The 17,735-nt window shown below is 43.5% G+C and overlaps 1 protein-coding gene across 1 annotated transcript in view; it reads left to right on the top strand.

Moving 5' to 3' along the window:
• LOC115761496 overlaps positions 1–17,227 on the top strand; it is a 33,446-nt gene extending 16,219 nt beyond the window's left edge. Inside the window, 1 exon segment of the mRNA XM_030703263.1 lies at positions 17,090–17,227. Within this exon segment, the coding sequence (XP_030559123.1) occupies positions 17,090–17,227 (138 nt within the window).
• Positions 17,228–17,735: the final 508 nt, after the last annotated feature.

Raw genomic sequence — 17,735 nt, 5'->3', positions numbered from 1 at the left:
AGCATAATGAGACAGGAGAAATGTGCAAAAATGCAAACATTTGCGGGTATTGGATGGGCATGGCTGGGGCAACAGTTGAGGCAGCAGCAGAGGCAGCAGCCATCTCACACTCGAATATGTGAATGTTGCTTGCAAATGGCAACAAAATTTCTCTTTTCTTGCTGTGTGTGTGTGTGTGTGTGTGCACATTAGTGTGCGCGTTGGTTTTCAAAATGAAAGTCATATGCTAACTCATAACTCAACTTGTTGTTGCTGCCAGTTCCCATGGCCGTGCCCAGGCGCAAGTTATTTCATTTGGTATTTCAAGTTTGTTGGCATTTGAATGAAGTCATTATGAAAGCGGTAGCAGGCAACCTGCCTGCAGTCACATTCACTGGCAACAACTAAATTCCAATTTTTTTTTTCATACTAGCTCTTAGGAATGCGCTGCTTTTTGTGCTCCTTATTACCAGAGCCGAAGCAAGCGCCTCTAAATAAGCATTGACACACACACACATACACAGCTACACGCAAACACACCTGAAACAGAATGTAATTAAAGTTGAGTTGCAAACTTTTGCTTTTATTTTTATTAACTTTACTTATTTATTTATTTTTTGACTCTTCTGAGCTTGGTTCTGTGTGTGTGTGTGTGTGTGTGTGTGTGTGCGTGTGCGTGCGTGGGTCTGTGTATGTTTGCATTTGTGAGTGGGTGTGCAATGTACAGCCAGGCGACTTTAAAAGCACTTTCAACGGCTTGAACTTGGCACAGGCTTACGCACAACCCATTAAAGCAGCTTAAGAACTTTTTTCTCGCACACGCAACCTGAAAAGTATGCAATGGAAACAAGGCTTCTCCGCCTGCGATCCTTGCGATGCCTGCGTTGCCAGCGCTGCTTTCTTGTACTTGCATACATATAAGAAAAGTTTTACCGCAGAGCCAGACAAACAGACAACGTGCGACTAACAAATGCTGATGTGTGTGGTAGGGGCCATGTTCAGGGAGGCTCTGTGCTGTTAACCGGGCTGTGGGGAAGGCTCGGCTGCTGGGTGCGACATTAAGCTTCGTGCGTGCAAATACCATGAATCTGTTGGCATGTAAAACACTTTTGCTACGCCCAAAGCCTGCACAAAACCAGAAGGGAGATGAAAAAATTTTGTTGCAGCAATTTGTCAGACAGTTTGTTCAGTATTTCTTCTAGTATTTTTTTCATATTCTTCTTCTTCTTTTAGCTGTTTCTGTTGCTGCAGCAACCGACTTAAGTCGCATTTGAAAGTTGGTAAAAGTCATGCGCTGAGGGAGCAAAGTAATTGCGCTTATTTGTGTTGCAATTATATAAATTAAACAAATTTTTCAAGAAATCGAAAAAAAAAAATAAAAACAAACATGAAATGCGTGTTAAATAAATAAAAAGTATGCCATGTGTGTGTGTTTTTTTATAAAAAATATTTGTTCAGGCGATGCAATCACAGTTACTAAAGCTATGGGCTACAGTCCGGGTGCCATTTAATTTATGCGCCGCATTTAAATTTATCACTGGGCGAGCATCTTAATGGTTCATTAAATTCATTATTGGGACGACTGCAAAAAAACAAGCGAACAAAAAATATATAAATAAAACCAACAAACAAATGAAAGAAAATAATGCACACACAAATAAACTGGTATTTGTGCGCACATGTGTGTGCTCTTTGCGTAACACGTATTTCCTTGCGTCTGCCGCATTTTAATGAGTTTTTGCTTTACGTTAATTTATTTTCATTTGAATTCTTTTGCAAAATGGCTTCAAGGCGCGCACAAAAATGCAATTATGCATTCATTAAAGAAATTAATTGCAAACAATGTTCCAACAAAGAGCAATTCGCATGCGTGGCAATTCGCATTATTGAAAATTCGACAAATAGTAACCTGCAGCCAAAAAGTAAAGCAACAAGCTGACAGTATCTTAGCCTGTATCCCCTGCCTCTGCGCGCGCCCCTGACCCGTTTCTGTGCTGGCAGCCTTGTTGCGTCTTAAGTAGAACATTACCAAGGCTTTTATCGTAAATGCCAACATCTTTTGCTTGTAATTTTCTGTTACGTTCGCAACATTCTCACATCACATTCACATTCACATTCGCATTCACATTCTCATTCAAATAATAATGGCTGCCTTTTACGTAGTTGTGCAATGATTACGTGATGCCTGTACAAAAGCACACATATTCCCATTAGATATGAGATTTCAGTTGTTTCTGCTGGTTCTGGCTGCCCTCTTGCCATACTCTAATGTTGATGCGTGCATTTGGCTTTAACTTGAATGTCATACATTTTGACTCAAATTCACATTCATACTTTCGTACCCGCACACGCCCACGCACACGTTTGTTGCGTTATAACAATGCAATGGTCTTTATTCAGACATTCTTTTTCAGGTTTTTATACCCTGTGCTCATAAAGTGGCTTGAAAGGTGTTTAAAGGGGAAGCATCTGAGATCCTTTAATGCATCGACTTTTTATTTTTGCGTTTAACTTAAACTGCTACCATATGCAGCATTATTTATTTTATAATATAAATATTTTAAATACATATGTGAATGCAAATGTAATGTTATTGAGTTGAGCCTTGAGCCTGGCTAAACGGTGTCTCCGAGTCGAGTATTTGCAATTCTTTCATTTGGTTTGGAAGTGAGCAACAACGACTGGAAAATAACAAACATTATAACGAAACAAGCGTATGATTGCGTAATAGAGTGTACTTAGCTTGTTGCATAACTCGACGAAACTCCAAAGTTAGCAAGCAATGTCTAATACGTATACATAATAAACCTCCTGAGATGCACTATAGAGCTTTAAGAATGGGCATTCGGTTCGCACACAACTGGCATCTAAGCTATGCAAATTTAATATGTAATTTGATTAACTCATATGTTTTAGATTAAGCCATAAATTGAATTAAAAAAATTCTGTTCTGGCAATACGTGCGACTGCCGAAAATGCAGTTTATACAATAGTAGACGGCAATCTATATTATTGCAGTTTTTGATTAGTTAATGGCTCATGGCCAGTCAATAATCCAAGCAATTTGTCTAAAAGGGTAAGCGGGAAGGCACATTCAAGCAACTGTTCTATAACAATTTCTCAGAACTGACTATCTCAGCGACGTATTTGTGCCTGGTGAGTGCTACATGAAGCATATTATTACGTATACGGCACATTGCGCATTAGTCGTGCATTAGTCAGCCGTATGATTGTGTCTGAGCTAGCGTCGCCGCCACTCTTGATCCAACTGTTCCAGTAAAACAATAAAATGTGCCACCGACTGTCACTGCCAGAGCTGCAGTTGCGAGCTGACGGCTGTTGCCAGATCGCAATCTGCTCCTGCTGCTGCTGGTGTTGCTGTTGCGTATGTTGTTGATGACGATAATGAGTTTTGAATGCGTAACTGAAGCTGCAGTTGAAGCTTCTGTCATATGAGCAATACTTGTTTCTTCTTAGCACAGACACCTAACACAACTGACACGCCCACACACACAAAGAGAGACATGCAGTTCCATATACGTTCGACCAGCGTCTTTGTGTTAGCTGAGGGCATCTTTAGCTGCTTTGCTGGTTCGTTGAACGCATTTCTCATTTTCATGTCCATTTCAGCAAATCTATGCGAGTCACATTCATTTGAATGTATTTGTCAACGACAAAGCAACCGAAACAACAGAGCAGCAATATTAGAACGACAGAAGCAGCAGCACCAGAAGCAGCAGCAGCAGTAACGAGCATGACAAACAACCAACCAAATTAAAAGCAAAACGAGTTAGAAATGCTTTAGCCAAATGTACTCAACTAGAAGATACCTTATATCCAGGTCTAATGCAATTTCGTTAAGGAAAAGGAAATAGTCAAGAGGCACTCTCAATCTATCTTAGTCTGGCTAGCCTATCGCGATTGAGCTGACGCTGCTCAAGCAAACGTTTTCTAAGTAGAATTGCCGATGATAATGCTAGTTTTCGGGCTGATCATACCCCAGCTAACCCAAATCATGGGTGCAGGGTATGAAAAAAACGACATGTTGCAAATATCTTAGGGGTATACTTAGTGCCTGATTTTTGTAGTGCGCTGCCTTTTGTCTCTGTTTGGCCAACGACAAGTTGCGCTTAAGTGGACAGTAAGCTCTTCTGTACCCGCGTGTGCATGGCAGGGCTTGCAGCTGTGTGCGCCTGCTTTGTGGCTTTTGAATTTGCAGCTAATACCAGAATTCGTCTGATATGATATGCGAGTTGCTGCTGCTGCTGCTGCTGTTGGTTTACAAAGCGACCGTGCTGGTTGTATTGTTGTTTTTGGTGTTATTAGTGATGTTATTTCAAGTTGTTGTTGTTATAAAAGTTGTTGTCTCGGCTAGGCGCTGCTGTTGCAGCGCGAGACCATAATAGTTTAGTAAGCTCTCTCTAGGGTATTCAACTGCATGAGATGACGTCTTTATTTCCCAAGGCAATCTTTTGCGACGAGTGTTTGTACACTTGTGTTTGCATCTCTCCCTCGCTCTCTCTCTTTCATTCTCTCTCTCTCTCTATCTTACTCTGTACGATGGTGTTTGTGCAAGTGAGGACAAAAGTTTCGTTGGCTTTGCAGCGGCAACAAACAAACACAACCATACAGGCCGCCTGCTGAGTCCTATGCGTCGCTTACAGAGCCGAAAACAACAAAAGTATGCGCCGACAACGTTAACAACAGCGGCAGGTTGTTGATTTTGGTACTCGAATTCAAAACTTCTGAAACAATGTTGAAGCCGGCTGTCTTAAAGAGCACTGAAACAGCCAGCGGCAGGGCTTTGCATGCTGGAGCGTCGTTAGGACAACGCTAAGTGCTACGATGTCGTTGTGCTGCATTCACTGATTCCACCTAGCTTTGAGCTTAGCTTAAAATCGCTTGCCCCGCTGAAGGATGCCCAGAATATTACAATCAGCAATTTGAAATCGGGATGCAGATGTATGGAAATATGAAAGCATTATGCAATTGCAAAATTAAAGAGGATTGAACAAACTTAGGCAATTGTTTTCGTACACAAATAAATTTTCAGTTTAAGCTTGTTACGATTAATTTGATAATACTTGAATTGGTAATGCAATACCTTGTTAAAATCTTGCTATGCTCCATAAATTGCATGCTGAGTGCAGTTTTTCGCTTGCAATTAAACTGGTTTAGGCATGCATGCAAAAGCCAACAACTTGTTAGTGATTCAACACTTAGGTGTTGAACTAAGTACTTAAACCATGGTTATAGTTCTTTTATTAGGGGAATTCTCAGTCAGTGCCCTATTGAATGTTGTTAAGCGCTGCGCTGTGCTGTGTCGCTATTGGCAATCTGGCAATCTGGCAATGTGGGAACAGGCAACTGGTCTGGTTTTTGCGTTCTGTTTTCTGCTTTTGCATGATTGTTTATCTTTAAACTTGACTCGGCTGGCTCCACAGACTGTTAACGTTCAAGCTCGCTCCCCAGCGAGCGACTTGGGGCTGCACGTTAACTTTCAGTGGGCAATGGCAGCAGACTCTCAGTTGTTTAAGTAGCTGCAATGGCAATGTAAAGCGTGCTACTTCACAGCAACTTTTATGGTCATCCAAAAAGTATGACAACTCAGGCTATTGCTCTTGTTGTTCTGATGCCACGCAGAGCAGACCAAGCCAACGCACACAAGAGTCATACAAACGCACACACACAAAGAGGGGCACATATACACATGTGGCATAATATGAACTGCTGCTGCTTCTACTGCTTCTCACAGTACCGTACTTATTTATATACTTATAGTTTACGGCGCTGCGGGACATATTGTGCTCGAATATATATTTTTGTTCTAATGAAAAAGTTATGACCATCAAATAAAGTATGCTGCTTGCTGTTTGCCGTTTGCTGCTTTCTGCTTGCCACCAACAACAAAAAACCCAGCTCAAAAGTGAAGCAGTAGCAGCAGCAGCAGCAGCAACAGCTACGCCATTAAGTGACCGACCGTAAGACCTGGAATTGTTGTTGTTGTTGCTTTTGTTGTTGTTATTGTCACTGGTTGTTGGTGACCTCGTCGAAAGTTGACTCTATTGTGCTTCCTGTTTATGCTGCGCGTTCCCATTGTTGTTGTTGTTGATGTTGCTGCTTTTTGTCTTGTGCGGATTGCTTGATATTGTTGTGTTTGTTGTTTGTTGTTGTTGTTATTATCTTTTGCCTTACGCTGGCTATTGCTTTTGTGGTTCTCATTGCCCGGCTATTGTTGCGACCGCCTGCTCTTGTCTCTGTTGTTGTTGTTGTGGTTGTTGTTGTTATTATTATGGTCCCATTCGTAGTTCGTTTAATTCAGTTTTCATATATGTATACACATGCTTGTATGTGCATATAGAAGTATGCTGGCGAAACCTTTTGCCCACTGGGCGTATACTTTATCATACAATATTGTTTCGTTTTTATTACATGTCACTCATACGTGAACGACTCTAGTGTGTGTGTATGTGTCTGTGTATGTTTGTGTTTGGCGGAGCGTGTAAAGTGCGTTCTTTGGTTTTATATGAATTTTTTAGAGTCTTTTATGCACTCAGCACGAAAATTTGTTCGCCAAGAGTTTTACCACAACAACAACAACAAACAACAGCCACAAATTTCTTTTGCCACGTGCGTCGGTTGCTGAACTGAAAAGCTGCAAAGATTCTTCCAACGTTCTAATTTGGTTTCTGGGAACATACATAGACATTTACATACAGATACGAGCTTTATAAGCCAACTAACTACCCAAGTACATGCACACATATTATATATACATATATATACTTTACCCTGCTTGTTTATGTGCCGCTATTCATATATTTTTTAACGAGTATTACCCTAAAATTACATATGCAAATATACATTTACTAAACTGAAGCTACAGTCGGGTAATCAGGATGTTAGGCAGCCTGGCAACTAGGCAGAGATTTAGCTATTTGTCTGCCATGCGTACAAAATCTTCAGGCTGAGCACGTAATACGTGACAATTACTACATTTTAGATAAAACATGCTCATTAAATCATTTGAGCTTAATACCTTGGCAAAGCCAACTGCATGAGCAGCAGCAACAGCTACAGCTCAGGCAAAGGCAACGTTAAAATGCAAAATCTGCGTACACTAACTAGACTCGACGAGCTATTGTTATGTTTTAGTCGCTATATGCCGACAATGAAGATGGCGCTTTTGCCCATTGTATAAGCTACCTGAGAGCATGTGAAACTCAAAGTATTTGTCAGCAGTAGGCTAAGCCATAGTTACAGTAGAGCCGGCCAGGCCAAACCAACTAGTCTCATTCTATATGTACATACGTGTACGTAGTATAAACAATGGCGAGTTGCCGAGCTGGCGACCTGGCAAGCTGCAGACTGATAACAATATACCGCCCTCCGCAAAAGGATTTAACGAGACGTGCTGACGAGGTCGAGAACAACAGCTCTGATGAGTGGCGATGGAGCCAGCAGGAGTGCAACAACTAAACGCTACAGCAGCTAAGGAATTTAGACCAACAAAGCCGACGGGCTGGTTGGCTGGTTGGCTGGCATGGCTGGCATGGCTGGCAAATGAACAGCCAACGCAGGTTGCCTGCTTGCCGCTACACAGCCAGGAAGTGTAGCATCAGCGACAGTATCCTGTAGTGTCCTTTTGGCGCACTTTGCTTGACGTTTAGCTGGCCCAAGTGGTGCACACCGCCGCCGCTGTCACCCTTCAGCACGTGCTGCTCACTTGAAAGCGTTGCCTACCTACATTACTTATTATGATTATTATTATTTAATGCAACAACAGCATAGACACAGACAACACTATAGTCAGTGCAGCAACAGTTTTTAGCATAAGTACAGCCAGTGTTGAGCACGTGACAGTCCGATCACGATGCCTAATATCTTTATAATGTGTGAGCTCCTGCTCTAGACCATAGGCTCAACTCTTAATCAAATTTTTATATTTTTAATGCGATTTAATCCATTGTGGATGAGTATACGACTAGGCAGAATTGTGTAGATATTAGCATTTATTAAACTCTCACGATATGGTCACGTTGCCATCTGCTCTTTGATGGTGGTTTAGTCTCTCAGCCTCGATTGTGGCATGCTGTCCATGGCGCGTCGTTCACATTGTTTTGTGTTCTTTGTTTGGTTCACCTAGGCGGCTGCTCTTGTGGCCACTGGCCTGGCCGCTCCTTGGCTTGTTATTCTTTTGTTGCATGCACTTTTCGCAGTATTTCGTAATATTTGTTAAGTATGCTTTTGAAATTGTGGTCTTCCACCATTATGTCATTCATTCAAGTCGAGCGACAACAACGTAGACAACAAAAGCGCTGCAACAATAACCAAGTTGATGACCGAATCGCAGAGTTCTACTTCTGCTACAGCTACCAGCAATAGTTGTAGTTGTAGTTTTAGTTGTAGTTGTAGTGGTTGTCTGTATTATTGTTGCTGTTCTGATGTCGTTAGACTCGTTATTGAAAGAGATAAAGAGCGGTTACTTAGGCGCACGCCAGTTTTATTGTTGTGGATGTTGATGCTGATGCTGCTGCTGCTGCTTCTACATGAACTGGGGCTAGTGGTCTTCCTCTTATTTGTAGTTGCCGTCAGTGTAATAATGTAACATAAATATTACTAATTTCATGAAATTTATTTAACTGTAGTTAAATTTAGTGCAGTTAGACGCTGCAGTAGTCTGAGCACACATTGCGCATACGGCGTGTTGGACGGGCACAGCCCACAGCCCGAGGCGTGCTCACAGGCAGCATTTGCAGACAGGCCGGACATACAGAATGAGACCAAGACAAAGTCCGCTCAAGCTACGGCCAGCCAGCATATTCATACTTGGTTACTCCTAAATTTGAAAATCTGCTGCTGAAGTTGGCGCTGGGAATGGGGCTGGGAATGGGGCTGAGCCTGACGGTCCATTGCATGTCGACAAACGTTCACAGCCGTTGGCCCGACGTTGTTTAAACGCACAGCATTTAGGCTTAAATTGCGGTCGCTTTGGCGTATATCCATGAATTTTACCCTCCATCTATCTCACTGGTTCTCTTCTAGCTGTGGCGTGCGTGTGCTGGTGGGCGTGTCATTAGACAGCGCCGAGCTAAAAGAGATAAATGGCGACAGCGACAGTCGTTGAACTTTTTGCTTTGTAAGTTGTTTATGCAATTCAAATGAGGCACAAGGAGAGAGGCAAATTGCGATGCAAAGGGAGATCAGGGTAATACATTTTATTTGCAATCTTAACCCTAATTTAGTTTGTGAGACTCTAGTGGCTTGACAGTTAGCCAAAGCGCTACTGAGAAAGCAACTGTCGTCCCAATGAAATGAAAATGCACAGCAGCAACAAAAGCATCAGCAGCATCAGCAAAAAGCGCATCCATAAACATTCGCACACACACTGGCGCACACACACGTATAGTGTATGGTACGCAATGCGGCAGTGTCGCAATTTTCATTTGCTCAAAGAAGAAGTGCAAGAGGCAGCCAAAAGCTGTACAGGATGAAGCCAAAGTAGCGGCAGAAGGGCCCTTGTACTTTGAGCCAAAGGCCAATGAAAATGACTAATTTAGAGTTTAATTAAAATGCGCTAACGATTTGGCGCGCAAAACAGCTAATAAAACAACAGCACCAGCAACAACAACAACAACAAGAACAACATTAGCAGTATCAGCAACAGCAACGGCAACGGAAATGCGAGTCTCGAGCTACAATTTAAGCTTGGATGTCGCTCAAGAAAATAGCTGCCAAATAAATAAAGAGACGGAGCATTAAACAGACTGAAAATACAGTGAAATGAGGGCTCAATTGTAGCGAGCTAAATGCAATCCTTTCAAACAAATATCTTAAGTAATTGCAAATGCAATGATGTCGATAAGCGATCTTAAAGATGCTTAAAGGTAGCTATTGCTTTCCGAAAATTCCTTCGCCCTATTACTAAGCAACGTGATTGCAAACGATTCGTGCATCAGCATTTATTTCAATATATACACAACGATTGCTGAAAGTTTTATTGAGCGTATGGCAACCAGGCAACGCATAAATCCTGCAAGCCAGGACCCGCCTTAAGTCTGCAACCTCCAATTATGACTTGAATTGATGCTGGCAAAATGGGAAATAAAGCGATGTTAAATTGACAGCGGATTAAACCCGGTCCGACAATTTTAATACACTCCAAAACCAATTCGGGCACACAGCAGCAACAACAGCTGCAAATTGCTGGCGCATTGTTGTTGCCGTTGACGTTGCTTAGTGCCCGTCAGGCGGTGTTATTAATCGCCAGGCATTCATAATTGTGGTTGCCATTATAATTGTCATTATGTGCGATACATAGATAGATAGTTGTCCCTGTCAAAATGTCGCTCGCTGTCTTACTGCCGCGAAGACCATGCGATACTTGTTGTGCGGTGTCTTGTGTGGTTGAGTGTGTGTGCGCGTCTCTCTCTCTCTCTCTCACTATCTCTTTCTCACTTTGTATTGTGTCGCTGGGGCAATGTAATTGACTGTGAATAATAACCGCTATAATAATTTTCAGCCACAACACCAAGGATAGCAGATCCAGGCCCAAAAGGCGAGCGATGCCCGCAATGGCAGCAACGCTGACAGCAACAACGACGACAATGTTGTTGATGATGATGACGACGCGCAGACATGGAGTCGAGGCAACAGCGATTGGTTGCGAGTTGGGTGACTGGAATACTCACAAAGCCCTGGCACAATTTGCGATTGACAATCCTATTAATAACAACCACAACATCATCAGGAGCAGCATTACGAACAGCAGCAGCCACGGCAGCCGAAACAGCAGGGCCTAAATTGCGGGCACACATAAACAATATGCATGAAGAAAGGCTATGCTGGCTTCGTAGCCCCGACCAGAGTCCACGAATCAGTTCCAAGCAAGTGGCATAGCAATCACAAATGACATTGCTCAATTGCATTTGATTAAGTTAATTGTTTTTGGTCTTATGGCCGGCCGATTAACAATGAAGCTGCGCACAAATTTGACACGAAGTCGACGCTGCTGCTGTTGCTGTTGTCATTAAGGTGGCTAATGGTGGGTGGCTTGTCCTTGGTGTGGTGCGGTGTGTGCCAAATGTCAGCAGCGTCAGCATTTCTGTATTGAATTATTGACATAATTTACAAAATCTGTGCCTAATGGGCCATGTGACTGCCTGGAATGGGCAGCTATACCGGATATACGCCTAAGTAAATGTGTGCCCGTATTAGTGTGTGTGTGTGTGTATTGCACTGCATGTCAAAATGAAATTTATACGGTTTACAGGCAGACAGGCTGGTGAACCATAGGCGGCAACAGGTTAATTTATATTGCCTTCAGTTTTATTGAATTATTATGGCTCATTAATGGCGCTGCCAAAATCCGATTTAGGTCCAAAGCATGCATCTGAACCGGTAACTAAAAACTGGCCCATTAGAGTGCGCGAATTTGGCCTCGGCCATTGTGCGTACATTGTTTTCGGATTTTCCTGTTGACATTTGCAGCATGTTAGTCAAATTGCTGTTTAGATGCAATAAATTAGTTATTTTTCATGTGCCACATGTGCATTGGCTATTGGCTGGCTAAACCGCCAACAGACAACCGCAAGTGCCAATACCAATGGCCAGTACAAACAACAACAGCAACAACAGAAACAACAACAACAGCAGCAGCAACAACAATAAGCCCAAACTGAACAGAACAGCAACAAGGGCAATGTGTACAATGTAAACCATAAAACTAATCTTATTTGACAGATGAATTAATTAAAATCAGTGAAACGCATCTAGGTGACAACGCTGCCTGGTGCCACGTGACTGCTGACTGGCCAGATCCGCCCTGGGCAATTGCTTGGCTGTGCATTTGAATTTACCTAGGCCAGGCCAGGGTAATGGCAATGGAAATGGAAATGGAAATGTAGATAGGAGTTGCAACTGGAGATGGCATAGCTGCATGTATTTTCAAATTAATTTAACACTGTCAATTTGTTGTCTAGCTTACAACGGCGACAGGCAGTCGCTCAGCTGGTTGGGTAGTTGCAATTGCCCCATTTGGTTGGTAAGCGTTAACTAATTCCATGGAAATGTTGTTGCTGCTGTTGCTGCTGCTGCTGCTATTTGCATTTGCAAGCCACAGCAGAAGTGGCAACGGCAAGGGCAGCGGCAGATGCAGAGACAGAGGTAGATATAGAGGCAGAGACAGAGGTGGAGCCATTCCGAGTGGTAGTTTACAGCCCGCAGCCATTGGCGGTGGTGGCGCAACTCTGAGTGACAGCAACAGTCAGTGACATTTAGCATGATTTAATGACACCGCTGCGGGGGCCGCTGTGTGTCCGAATCCAATGCAAAGCTCGCTTTGCATTGTAAGATGCAAATCACAATGCGCAGCATGGCTAAAATGTTATTTGGATTTTACGCCAGCGCAAAGAATTGAAAGCATTGTCATGTAGCTGCATTCTCCATTGCCATTGCGCGGGAGGGCAGTGCAAATGCTAATGACTTTGTCTTGTTATCGATGTCAAAGTTTGCACTAATAATCAACTCCGACTACCCCACTCGCAGAAGTTAAACTAATTTAGCGACTTGCTTTTGTCAAACAGCACAAAAAACTGTCACTAGTCGGCGACCCCATCTTCGTTTCAGTCGCTCTTTAAGCGACCACCCGCTGGCCCAACATAATTAATGAACTGCAGCAGGACTCACATGACGCAACCAAGTACTGCGGATACAGATCCACCTTTATTAGTCAACAATACTGACCTCGAGCAGCAAGCGTGGAAGCCGCATGACCATTTTTGCCCAGTCTTAATTGCCGAAAGAGGGTTACTTTATTTAATTTATAGATACACACTTAGCTGTGGAAATACTTTGCTGCTTCTGTTTGCTTTGCTGCTAACTTTTCATCCGAATGTCGATAAATAAATATTTGGCTAGTGACAGGAAGGCAGATGACTTGTGTTTGCCATCTAACCTTTAGCCAGTGCTATATCAGATTTTTATGTACAGTAGTTCGCTTTAAAGTTTGTAAGTATTGTGGCATCTCTTAGTTGAGAATTCTGGGTAAATATTTATCTTAAAGTAGTTTTATTTCGACATATTTATCGATCAACCCTCGACCGGTTGTTGATGTGCGTATACTAGATGTGACGGAAGGCGTCAGTTAGACAAGCGTCTGAAAACTATTAAACAGCGACCAAAAGTTCACATAACTCCGGCGGAAAACATGGGCGGAAGGCGCGTGCTGTTGCCTGTCAGAGTTGGGCTGGTCCCGGCCAATTGTTGTTGCTGTTGTTGTTGTTGTTGTTGTTGTTGTTGCTGTTGTTGTTTTTGTTTGGGCGATGGTCTATGGCAAACAAACTATGCAGGCTTTTAAGCATTTGTGTAACATTAATTAAATTTATATTCAAACAGCGAGCGACTTAATTTCTAATTTCCGCCTCAGCTTGTGACCTGAGAACGGTAAAGTTAAATTGGGTATGAGTGGGCGGGTGGCGGGGAGTTGGTCGTGGCGTGTGCGGGGCTGGGGTGTGGGGGCTGGCTGGTGCGGCTATGGTTGCGGTTGCCTCAGGCCTTTGGTGGCCTTTGAGTGACTGGCACTTTAAGCCACCTTCCTGGGCGTCATTAACTTTAATGCGGCGCTTTATTTCACAGCAAACAAATGTCATAACAACAGGCCCAGCCCCTCTCGCAGCATACACTATACAATAAGCCTGCAAGCAGTCGGCCCCCAACAAGATGGCGAGTAGTCCCAAAAGCAGCCATCAGCACAAACAAGTGCAAAATTTATGCCAGCCATACTTTTGTCATAATTGTGGCCCTGTTGGAGTTGTAGTATTTTTGTGCTCAGCCTGAAAAGTGTTGACGGCTTTGAAATATGAGGCACACGCAAAAGGTAACAACCCTGGCGATGCCAACAACATAATCAGCAGCCAGGCCCACTCCCAGAAGTGCGTCATTGCGGCACACGTTGACAATATCTGCTGTCGGCTTATTTGCCAGCTCAGCTGCCACGTGAATGTGTGCTCAAGTGCCAGTGCCGCCCACATACCAATCCGCACCAGGGCACAAGCAATTTCACTGGGTACTCGGTCTGGTACTCGGGCACAGGCATCCTCAGTTCAGCTCTGCTCAGCTAACTCAGTTCAGTTCAGTTCAGTTCAGCTGGCCTTCGTTTACTAACTTCTTGGCCGGCTTCATTTTATGCTTGTTGAGTTAATAGTTGGCTGCCACCTCTCTGTTAGTGCGTACTTGGGCCCCCTGCTCACCCAATGGCTGTTATTGTTGTTGCTGCTTCTGCTGCTGCTGCTGCTGCTGCTGCTGGTAGTGGTAACTGCAAGTGTCGTAATTTGTAATTTCAGGCAAATGAATTTTTGGCTTTTGGGGGTTGCCGTGTCCTGTGCTGTCATGTAGTGCCGTGCGCCGTGCGCCGAGCGCCTTGCTGTGCCATGCCGTGCTCGTAATCGTTTTGACAGGCTTACTAGCGGCAGCCTCACACCAATTGCAGGTAGTATAGGGTTCAATTGACAAACGTTGGTGCCTGGGCTGGCGCCTTTATCGCTCCACTGACAAGCCACCCAACAGCACCGCACCCTGGAGCGGAGTTTTAAATAAACCATAAAACAAGACTATTCACTTCAGTTGCGTTGCGGTCATGGTAACATTTTTGGAGCATTTGATGTGTCTCCTCTATTAAAGCGTTTTATCTCGTTTTTATCGCTTCTTTAGTCCTGGCCCAGCTCGCGACGGCAATGAGCCGCTTGGCTGACTGCCCCGCACTGTCCCACTGCCACTGCCTCTGGATCTGCCTCTGCCTCTGCCTGGTTATTACTACTGTCAGTCATCCTCAATTTCATGGGGCTTGTTCCCGTGCTTGTCTGTGTTTTTTTCTTCGTTTTGTTCTGCCTTTTAGGCCAGTGCCACGTCAGGCCAGTCAGTTGGCTTGGTCACATAAAATAGGCACTAAAGTAAAATTGTCAGCTTTGACAATTGGCCAAAAATAGCCAGGACCGCTTGCAGTCGCCCCAAACACGCCAAGGGACAGATGGCCAGATACAGTGAGTGCAAGCCCGAGTGCTGCCTATAATTATATAGTTATAGTTTAGCTTTCGGCAAGGCCCTGACAGTTTTTAAGTGCAAATCTAATGCAGATTATATTACAGCTACTGCCAACTGCCAATGCCACTGCTGCTGCCTCCCCTCTTATTAACCGATGTCTGTCAAGATATTGGACAGTATTGGACAGAGGGTAAGTAAACCGTAGGGAGCGTGTGCAGCTCCAAAAGTCAATGACAGCGCCTGGCACAGCAGCGGCGGTCAACTCGAGTTGAATAATACTCACGGTGGAAAACTTACAGCGAAATATTGCGAAATTTTCCGAAAGAAGTTTCGATCAATTTAAGACAATCAGTATAATTTGGATTAAAAACGATAACAGTATCTTATTTTGTGTATAAATCAACTTTATAGTAGCAATTATTCGACAAACATCTTAAGCTAAGGTTTATTCTTGAATTGTTTGGGCATAATTTGAGTTTCGGCTCCATAGTGCAGCGACTTGGAGTGCATCTCATCGTAAAAGTTTTAAGTGTTTGCCAGACATTTTCTCGTTAGTTGCGAGCTCCCAAGTTATTTGGACATTGTCCATGTCCCACTCATTGGCAGCCAGTCACCTCCACGGTCCTGGGTGTAGCTGCTTCAAAATTCTCGTTAAAATCAAAAAATTAGCTGAAAACTTTCAGCAAACAACTCAGAAGCGGCATTTGCTTAAGTTGCTGTCATTGCTGTTGTGGCTGGTGTTGTTATTGTTGCCTTTGTTCTTTCTTGTTTGCTGTGTGCTGTGGTCAGCCTAATTTTCAAATTAAACTTTAAGTTGCCGCCCACCGCACACTGTCCATGGTCCACTGTCCACTGTCCACTGTCCACTGTCCACTCCCGAGTGCTGTTGGGCATCAGCAAATTGACCACTTCCCTATTCGTTTCGTAATGCGGCTTAGCCTAAGGAGCGAAGCCTTTAATATGTTCAAGCGGCTAGCCAAGGATCTGAATTTGAAGTGCCAGGGGGCTGGCAGAGCCATTCAATAAATACCACAATATTCCATCATGTACTCGTATATTGCCTCACCATTGACATTGTCATGCTCATCGAGTATTTTCATTTTATTTTCAATACATATATACTTTCCATTTTCTTTCTTTTCACTTTTTGTTGTTGCTGTTATTATGTTTATATATATATAAATATATATGTTTCTTTTACGACTATGACAAATAAAATGTGCATGATTTTATGATCTGTTGATATTCCATTACAATTTTGTAAATATTTTGCTGGTGCTGCTGCCGCTGCCACTGCTGATGGCGCTTTCTCTGAGCCTTGGCTACTGTTGCCTTTTCTACACGCACACATGCACATAGCACTAACAATAGACTCACAAATACATGCATGCTCGTACAATTTAAAAAGGATGTTTGGAACTATGCTGAGCATTTGGCACAATGGCTGAGCAACTTCTATGGATGCGTGTGTGTGAATGTCTCTGTGTGTGTGTCTGTGTGTGCACTAGAGACACACTCTTGTCTGGCAAATGGCGTCTGATTGCTTTTACTGCCTGCCAGAGAATATCGAAATATTTTTGTATTTTGAGCTTATTTTTTATCCAATATGCATGATGATGCTTATAAAATATATTGCTCATGAATATACATATATGAATATGCGGCCGTTGCAAGCCCCCGCTCTGCATCTATGCTTATGTGTGTGTGTTTGTGTATTTTAGATTATTGCATATTATAAGCTTTACAGCTTTACAGCTGACACACAAGCCCTATCACAAACACATGCATATATGCAAGGCAGACAAACAGGCAAATGTTCAAGACAATGAGTCGAGAGCGCTTAAATTTGTAACAAGCAAAATTGCTAAGCAAATTTTTGTTGGATTTTTATTTCAACGCAAATAGCAACAGCAACTTGCATAAATGATTTATTGCCGCAAAGATGGGGCCGCTGTGGCTTTTCCTTTTCTATTTGTTGTTGTTTTTACTGTCGGCATTGCCATTGCCATTGCTGCCACTTCAGCTGCCATTTCTAGTTAAGCATCAAAATTTGCGCCGTGACCAAATACAGGCCCAGCACAAATTCGTGTGGCAGCAGCAGCAGCAGCTACCACCACCAATGTCAACGCCATCGTCAACGCTCGAGAGCATACAGAAAGCAGAGCGCTCGAGAGGAGGCCGGGACGAGGGTCCCGGCACACGCTCGTAAAATTTTATATCCAATTTTACGATTTCTGACGCAAAAAGTGAAACTAACCATTTCGACATTAGACATGAACACATCTCGGCCATGGGTCGGCGCCGGCCCGTCAGCCTTGGCGACACCCAGGGAGGAGTCCGAGAGCAGGACAGCGATTCTATGGGACTTGCTCGGGCGTCAACGAGCGAACAAACGTCAAGGATGCTGTGCATATTCTATTTTTTCGGTTACCCTGCACCCAATCCACTGGTTTGTCTGGCAACATTTTTTTTTTTTTTTTTTTGCTTTGTTTTTCGATTTTGGTGATGACAGCCAGAGCGACATTAAATGCCCCGCTTCAGTTGTTTGTGCCTTGTGTGAGGGAAGCCAAGTGCCTGTCTGACCATTGCCAGCTGCTCTACGGGCACATGCCTGGCCATTGGCATTCGTCTCATATTGATGGTCATGGCGCCACACCGCTACAGCCCAAAAACGTTGCCGGCAACAGCGGTTGCGGCATTTTATGGTGATGCGAGAG

The sequence above is a fragment of the Drosophila novamexicana genome, unplaced genomic scaffold, assembly GCF_003285875.2.
Source record: "Drosophila novamexicana strain 15010-1031.04,08,12 unplaced genomic scaffold, DnovRS2.1 tig00000485-arrow-pilon, whole genome shotgun sequence".
Lineage (NCBI taxonomy): Eukaryota > Metazoa > Arthropoda > Insecta > Diptera > Drosophilidae > Drosophila > Drosophila novamexicana.
Note: the sequence above shows the minus strand (reverse complement) of the source record. Positions and strands in the feature narration are given on the sequence as shown.